This window comes from Daktulosphaira vitifoliae, unplaced genomic scaffold (genome assembly GCF_025091365.1).
Source record: "Daktulosphaira vitifoliae isolate Bord-2020 unplaced genomic scaffold, ASM2509136v1 Scaffold_421, whole genome shotgun sequence".
Classification (NCBI taxonomy): Eukaryota; Metazoa; Arthropoda; class Insecta; order Hemiptera; family Phylloxeridae; genus Daktulosphaira; species Daktulosphaira vitifoliae.
The window spans coordinates 1-9,039 of record NW_026099986.1 but is presented as its reverse complement, the minus strand read 5'-3'; the positions used below and the strand labels follow the sequence as shown (position 1 = coordinate 9,039).

At 28.8% G+C, this 9,039-nt stretch overlaps 1 protein-coding gene across 1 annotated transcript; it reads left to right on the top strand.

Moving 5' to 3' along the window:
* Positions 1-8,153: 8,153 nt before the first annotated feature.
* On the top strand, positions 8,154-8,486 carry LOC126909469 (uncharacterized; the record flags this gene model as incomplete). Its single annotated transcript, XM_050691892.1, has 1 exon — positions 8,154-8,486. A coding segment is annotated over exon 1 (333 nt), but the record flags the coding sequence as incomplete, so codon positions are not given.
* Between the last annotated feature and the right edge of the window lie 553 nt (positions 8,487-9,039).

Genomic DNA, 9,039 nt, shown 5'->3' with positions numbered 1-9,039 from the left:
TTTTTCTAATATTTTCGTTGGTCGCGCGTCATTCTTTCCACGTAGAACGGTTAAGTTGCCTATACCTAACTCCTTACTGTGATATGTATTGAAAAATATATATCTAAATTATGAAAAATATTTTTCTGTATTTTCAAATAACGAAAATTTTTTAATCTCACGTGGATGTAAAAAATTTTCCTTTTAAAAGAATCTATTATTATTGGACTACCACGAATAGTTTTTACGCAAATCGAATAATAATACTTTAATTTTATTAGATAAAAAAATCAATACTGCAAATTAAATTGCTTAATTGAATAACTAAGGTGCAACAAAATTGTCATTGGAAATTTTTTTTTTATTATTTCACAGAAAATTCAACATTTTCTGATTAATTATCATCAATACAAATTATATTTTATGTGTAATTATAAGAATATGTTTTACTTAGTCCAACCTCTAACGAAATACTTGTAAAATAATTAACAAGATGTTAGATGATCGTTTTATGAGGCGAGGCATAGGCATAAATAGTACTTCAGATTTGGGTTTAAGTTCTAAAGTAAAAAATATTTTTCTACATTCAATATCTACATAATATAATTTAATTTAATAAATATACACAGTAAATAAACGTTAAACTTACAATGCATAATAATATAAAGACAATTTCTAATATAGTATATTATTTTAATGACGATTTGTTTTTGGGTGTTCTAAGTATTTAAAGTATACTTGTTTCAGCATGTACCTGTTGTACTCATCGACGCAATCAAGGTTTGGATCATTTAAAAAAAGAATAATTTAAGAATGACTTCCAAACTGTTTCTGATAAAGAAAATAATGAACCCAACTGCAAATTATTTATTCAAACGGTCTTAAAATCACTTGCAAATTATATAGCTATGTAATTGGATATGACTAGCGTGTTACAATGCTAAATAATAATTATCTTATTGTTATGATAATATTTAGTGGGAGAAATCATAACAGCATACGATTAATCAACTGTTTCATAATGTAGTCACAGACTTTATAAATTGCTGAGTTTAGAAAGGGGACATGTTATAAAAAGTAAACTTTATAAGAAACACAATATGTGATTTGCAATGGACTCATTAATATCTAACATTTTAAATATTATACATAATGCGAGAAATGTACATGACATATCTCGTTTCTCCACTTAACATATATTAATTAATAATGTTTATTTTCAAGAGACTACCGAATGAAGCAAATAAATACATTTGCTTATTTTTTACTTATTATATGATATTTTATTGTATACAATATATTATCATATACATGAGTTTGGGGTAGTGGTATAAAGAATTTTTTTGATAACGGAAATATTCTACTGCAGATTATAACAGTAAATTATAGTCATTAAAAAATAATAATTTCTTAAATTTATAAATAATTTTTTTAAGAATTATTTATCAAAACTAAAAAAGTTATGTTTGTAAACATTTATGATAGAAAAATAATAATCTTTTTCTATGTTAATTGTCGCATAGTAGTAATAAACATTAAAAAAAAAAAAAAGAATTGAGTCCAAAAATTTTCTACGGCTTCTTAAAGTATTTTTACTTTATGACTTCTTATTATTTGGGCATTTTTATGGCTTCTCATTTTTTTTATATTTCTATGGATTCTTAATGTTTTTGCATTTCTCTGGCAACTCATATTTTTGTATTTATTTTCATTTATAATTATATATTTTCTATGTTTTTTCAAAAAAAAAAATTCTTCACTCAAAAATTATTATATAAAAATCGTAAATAGGGCTTAATTTAATGGCTAAGTATAAATTTGGTCACTTCTAAATAAGACTCTAAAGATTTTGTAAACTTAAAAACATAAAGTTGGTTAATTATTAACTTTTATTTAAAATATGCTGTATATTTAACTTACAATGTTAGTATGATCAAATTATCTGAAGCTGAATAGAAAAATTTGGAAGTTGCCAAATTAAAATTTTTAAACCCAATCTTTTAAATAATGTAAAATATAATAAAACCAAGGGCAAATGAATATTTCATTTAATAATCTCAAAAAAGATAATATAATTTTACATTACTATATAATATAATATATAACTGTATATATAAGAGATTTTTTTATTGCTCAATTTAATGATAAGAGATGATAAACGACAAATTTGAATTTATCTATATTATTTATAATATATTAAATGGATTTTTAAATAATAAAAATTTTATTGCAAAACATCTGTAAGCGATTACATAAGATACAAAAATATCTACTATTAAATTACAAATATAAGGATTACAAATGAATTGTTCTTTTCACTTGAGTATGACTGTCAATTACTATACCATGCATATCATGTTTAACATCCTCTCGAAAAGTTATTGCTTATGCCAGAGAGGATAGAAAACGTACAAAGATCAGCGCAACGGAATCGAACGACGCGTTACCGACTGAGCTAGACGGGTCGCCTAGGTCAGTTCAAGGCTCAAGTTGACCAACGATTTTTTCGTGATTATTTGGACAGACTCCAAATTCCAAAATCTCTGCAGTCACTTGTNAAATTCCAAAAACTCTGCAGTCACTTGTTCATTACAGTGGTGCCATATATTGAATAAACAATAAATTGACTCTGTTAATTTTACAAATGATATTTGGTCCAGCGTTACATGATCAAAACTAAACGTCTAATTCCGGTGAATCGTTTCTAGAGACTTCAATGTGTTCATCTATGTGTTTTCTGAGTACACCACACTAATGTTATTCAATATTATTTTTCTCTTATATACTTGTTAATCGGCATCATTTCAGCTAGCAAAATACATTTCAACCAACATATTAATGTACTCTAGCAATTATAACACGGCCGCCGGGGATTGACGTCCGGTTATAGAAAGTGTACCGGAAATCATGTGAAAAAAAGAGGCACGGTACGGGATTAGAACCCGCGACCCAAGGCGTCGTATAGACAAACCTTACCACTAGGCCACCGTGCACTTATGATTCAGATCCCGATACACTTTCATTTAGGTTGATAACGTGATGTGCTGCTGAGAGAAACACGGTACTGTGTCAATTATAAAAATTTTCTAAACCTGAAATTAATTCTATTCAATTATATATTTAAAAAATTAAGTCCTTTAGTAATGTTGTTAATTGAAAAGTACCTAATACAAAAATGTTATGTTATGCAGTCCTAACTAGTAATATTACAAATAAATGATTTTTTCGTTAAATCGTCAAGACGATTATAGTGATATAAAAAATTATTTTACCATAAACTAAATATGTATAAAAATAGGTTGAAATAAATGGATGTTTTTATTTGTGATTTATAGCATTTGTCAAGCCACTTATTTCACTAGTTGAAAGAACATAAAGTAAAATATGATTGAACAGAAGTAATAGTTATGTGTCTTTTTATATTCAATTTAATCCATTTATGTGCAAGAAGTGTGATTGATTAGTTATTATAGATTATTTTATTTAAAATCTCTGTTTTATGACAACTAAATAATTCCTTAAAGTAATTACTTTAAGTTTATAAATGCATTTTTAAAACATTTTTCTCATAATAGTTTAAGAAGTTGACATAAATAATATATTTAATTTGATGACTAATAAACAATGATTTATAGATTACTGAATAACGAGTTCTGTATGTATTATAACATAATGTAGTTTTTAAATTACAGGTAATTGTCTATCCCAATCTAANTTACAGGTAATTAGTCTATCCCAATCTACTGAATTACTTAAAACAAAAGTAATATTGGATATATTTTATTTGTTTTTTAATTTCTTGTACTTAGGTTTTTCAAAATATTTTCAAAAAACCCAGCACAGTGGCGTCGCGGCACAGTGGCGACGTGGCATAGTTGGATCAAGNGTCGCGGCACAGTGGTGACGTGGCATAGTTGGATCAAGTATAATGATATCTGACAGTGATTAAAATCACTATCAAAATAAAACGCTTCGATGCTAATCTTTAGATAGTGTTTAATTTTAAAAAATTGGTGTATTATTCCAAAAGCTACATGATCTGCCAGTTCCTTATTAATATCTTAATTAAGATAAAGTATGTCGAATGAAATAGGATTATTAAAAAATATTATCTCTCATAAAAAAATTGTGTCGATCCATACACTTTTCAATAAGTTATAGCATTATAAAATTAAATATAATATAAAAAATAAAATCGAGAATTTTCACACGAAAATAGCATTTGATAGCCATTTTCGCCGTGAAGACAAGTTCAGAGGTCAAATTTTTTTTTTTCAAATTAAAGTATATTACATTAGCTTTAATTTAAGATATATATAAAAGTGTCAGACCTTCCGGAACATTTTCAAAAGTTAAGTTGAAAAAGTAAATTTTTTGTGAAAAAGTTGTCATTTTAAATCCCCCCCTGTGGGCAGGTTAAGTGTCAGATTTACAAAAAAAATATACCAAATGATAAGTAAAGACATCAAGCATCTATATAAAAAAAAATTATATTGATATGTTCATTTTTGAAAAAGTTAGAGCATTATTAAGTTAAAAATATAAAAAAAAATTATTTTACAAAAATCGTAATTTTTTATTAACTTTGATGTCAACTTTCACCATGAAGACAAGTCCAGAGGTCAAATTTTTTTTTTTCAAATTAAAGTACATTACATTAGCTTTAATTTAAGATATATATAAAAGTGTCAGACCTTCCGGAACACTTTCAAAAGTTAAGTCGATTTTATTCTCGATTTAGGTAAAGACATCAAGCATCTATAAAAAAAAATTATATTGGTATGTTCATTTTTGAAAAAGTNTAAAAAAAAATTATATTGATATGTTCATTTTTAAAAAAGTTACGGTAGTTTTTAGTAAAAAAAATTGAAAAAATTTCGAAAATTAGCGATTTTTAAATTTGTAATTTTTTTGGAGGTTTCCGCCATTTACAGGGACCGAGGGAATTTTTTTCAATTTTTAAGGGTAATGTCTTCGACTAGATACGATTTGTGATCTTTTGACGTATCGTTGAAAGAAACCCGTTCGGTGAGAGCTGAGAAAATGTGGTAACAGACACAAAAAAAAAAACATAGTAAAATTAATACCTTCTCAGCTTTGCATCGAAGCTAAAAAGTGTAAAATATCGCATAAGACCAATGTAAATTTTAAAATTGTTGTTTTAAATACTGTATGTTCATAACGTAATAACTCTGGTCGTTGGTATTAAAATAGAGTTTTTTTAACGTATAGACCAATAAGATCGGTCCAATAAAAATAGAGAATTTACATAGACAGACATATAAACATACTACATTATAAAACTTTTCAGTTTCGCATAAAAGTAAAAAATTTTAGAATTTAAAAAAAAATCGATTTTTGTTATTTTTTGCTTGTTTGGAGATAATAATAATAAAACTAATAGACAAATAGATAATGATTTATAGACTACTGATAATGAGTGACACGACTTACGTCTCAAAAATGTGGTCGACACTGGTTATGAGGGTAGAGACCCGTGGGCCGTTTATGAAATGAGCGACAACAGGTTATTTTAACAAAATAATATACAAACCGGAAAGATAAACATAATAATAAGAATCTTCGCATAATATCGCGCCACTTTCGCTGGCGTCGACGACGCGATGTCCGGCCTGATCTTTGGGCGACAAAAGGTTAGCAGCGTTGATGGCGACGGTAAGCGGGTGCGGATCGGTTGGTTGACGTTGTCGCTTTCAAAACGGGAGGAAGACTCTCGCACCATTTGTGGCGGGTCGTCGTCGGCCGTGTGTCACTTGCTGGACTTTGCACCGTAACGACTGATAAAGGTGGCACGAGTCGCGGGGCATCGTGTATAACGAAGCGACGCGGGCCGTGTCATGACTAGTGTATGTATTATAGTATCACATTTTAATACATGTAATAATAATTAATACTTATATTTAATAATATATATTACCAAATCAGTGTTCCCCCTTGGATCAGATGGATAATAAAATAATACCCTTACACAAGATTTAATCACCCTCTTACGCATTCCATAAAACGCCCACGTAAAAGATTCTATCACATTGACCAATGAAACACAGCAAAAAATATTTCAAAAATCTCACCAGAGATCGCTAAACCAGTTTTGCGGGCTATAAAAAGGCCATCGGAGTGTAGGACACTTAAATAATTTATAACGCATTACTTATTAATATCTTTTTTATTATGTACATTACACATTCTTAGGTATTTGATTAGATTGAATTGTATCTATTACTTATTGAAGGACCATAACCTGACTGGACAGGGTACTAGTACAATAATATCATAATTAAAATTTTAGTTAATCACAAGATTTCTAAAAAGTGTCTCCCCACTTATCGACTAGCTAGTCTGATCTCTGCCACAGTGCGAGCCATCGGAGTGTAGGACACTAACATAACTTATTGTGCATAAATCTATAGTACAGTCGCATCTAACCTAGATCGTCCTACAGGTGATTGATAAGAAATAGGCCACATATGATAAGGGTCTTTGCATAAAGATAAAGATATTATTTGAGATCTCACGTTGGTATAACCAGCTACAAAATACAAATAAATCAGAGTCGAAATATTATACTAATCACCTAAACAACTAAAAAGTGTCTCTCCACTAATCGACTAGCCTATCTGTTCCCTGCCACAGTGCGGGCAATCGGAGTGGTATAATCTATTGTGCAAAGAACCGAAATTGAGCTCGCATCTACCCTAGATCACTCTTTGGATGACTGAAAATACGTAGGCCACTTGGAAATAGTTTGTTGCACAGGACAGTTATGTTGTTTAGAATTTCTTTATTGGTTTTATAAATTACTAAATAATAAATATAATAATTCCAATCATTGCTAAATGATGATGTTGCTAATGAGGTTTACATGAAACGTACATTAAAACCCATTATTGAACCTTTAATTGAGTTAACAACACTTCAAAAAGAGAAAACATTGCATATTTCAAATTTTACTAATAAATTTGATAATAATAACGAGTATTTAAAATATGAACAAAACCATAATATTAACAACTATAAAATCGATAAAAATAATTCTGTAGTAACTGAGTTGCATAATCTAAGTTATAATGTTGAAGACACTAATTCTAGTGGATATTCTGAAAACCAAATATTTTCTATGATGGACTCTGTTGAGGCTTGGCTAGCTTATCATGATGGGGACAAAGCGTATGCACATAAAAAACACGGGGATTCAATAAAATTCGGTGATAAAATTGTTCAGTTTAATTATAAAACAGCTCAGCTGATCATAGAAAATAATAAATATCAATTAACCCCCGGTCTAATACAGTTAATATTTTCAAAACGGCCTAACGTATACGAAAAAAATGACTTGGATGTCTATAGAGACATTCTAGTTCATACTTCTGCGCACTTAACAACGAATAAATTAAAAATTAAGAAAACAAATGGCTACAAGTATAAAGAAGTTATAAGTAAATTGTTTGTCGAGGGCAGAGGTCTTGAGTTGTCATTGAATACATCGAATAACTATAAATATTGGAATAACGCAGACGAGCTCTGCGACCGTCTTAGATTACTATTGGCTTCGCAGACAGCAAGCAATAATGCACATGGTAATGAAATTATATCAATTTATGAAGAATTATACGAGGCAGGCATAATTAAAAAAATACCAAATGTTTAAAAGACAAATTACGGAAAAACTGCATAGACCTAGACGCATACATTACGATAGACGTAGTGTTGTACTTAAAAGCCGTGACGATTTATTTCAGATCGATTTAGCTGAATTTATACCATATCATAGACAGAATAAAGGCTATAAATATATTTTGTTTGTAATTGATTGTTTTACAAAATATTCATGGGCAGTACCCCTAAAATCAAAAAGAGGAGCTGATATAGTGAAAGCAATAGAACCAATACTTGCAAAACGTAATATCGTTCACGTACAGAGCGATTTGGGTAAAGAATTCTATAACTCAAAATTTTCAACTCTTATGAAAAAATATAACATAAAACATTACTCAACGTATAGCACATTAAAATCGTCAATTTGTGAACGATTAATTCGAACCATCAAGACCAAATTATATGGAGAGTTTACCGCTCAAGGAACCCACAATTGGCTATCTATATTAAACAAAGTTATGCACGAGTACAACAACAGCGTGCATAGAACAATAAAGATGACTCTTACGTATGCCGATAACAATCATTCGGCAGTGGTTATACACAGTACTGTACATAAAACGAAACAAAAAAATAAATTTCATAGAGGTGATAATGTAAGGGTTAGTTCGAACAAGGCCGTATTTGAAAAAGGCTATTTGAGTAATTGGTCTTATGAAATATTTACAATAGCAAAGGTATGCAACACTATACCAGTAACCTATTTTCTCAAAGACTTTGAAAAAAATCCGATTAGAGGGTGTTTTTATGAACAAGAATTACAAAAAACCAAGTATCCGCATAATTATCTGATTGAAAAAGTTGTACGACGTAAAGGAGATAAAGTATTGGTTCGTTGGATGGGTTTTCCTTCAAAACATGATTCATGGATGAATAAAAATAAGCTTGAAAAATAAATAATTTTAATATTATTGTAAGATATTAATGTACAAATTTATAATATGCACTACTAATTGTATTTTTTATTCCATATAATCAAGTATCAATATATATTTAAATATGTATATTTATTTAACCTTAAGGTGACATATCCCCTCTACCTATCTTTAATTAAACTTTGTGTTATTACTTTTTAAAATATAAAAAGTCATCCGAGCAAAATAAAATCTACAAAAACTAATAAAATATTCTTAGTTCATTCGTAAACGTTAACAGTAATGGATGTATTTGGTTCATCATTAGAAAGTAAAAGAATAAAAAAAATATGCAAACTAGAGTCTACATTAGCTAAATTAGAAACAGATATTATAAAAATTATTGAATCGCTTAGTAATTATCGAAAACTTCAGCTTCTAAGTTACGATTGATACGATCACATTTGCATGTGCCCATATCTCTGTCTCCCATAACATCGTTGTACCGTTTAATAGACATATATATATA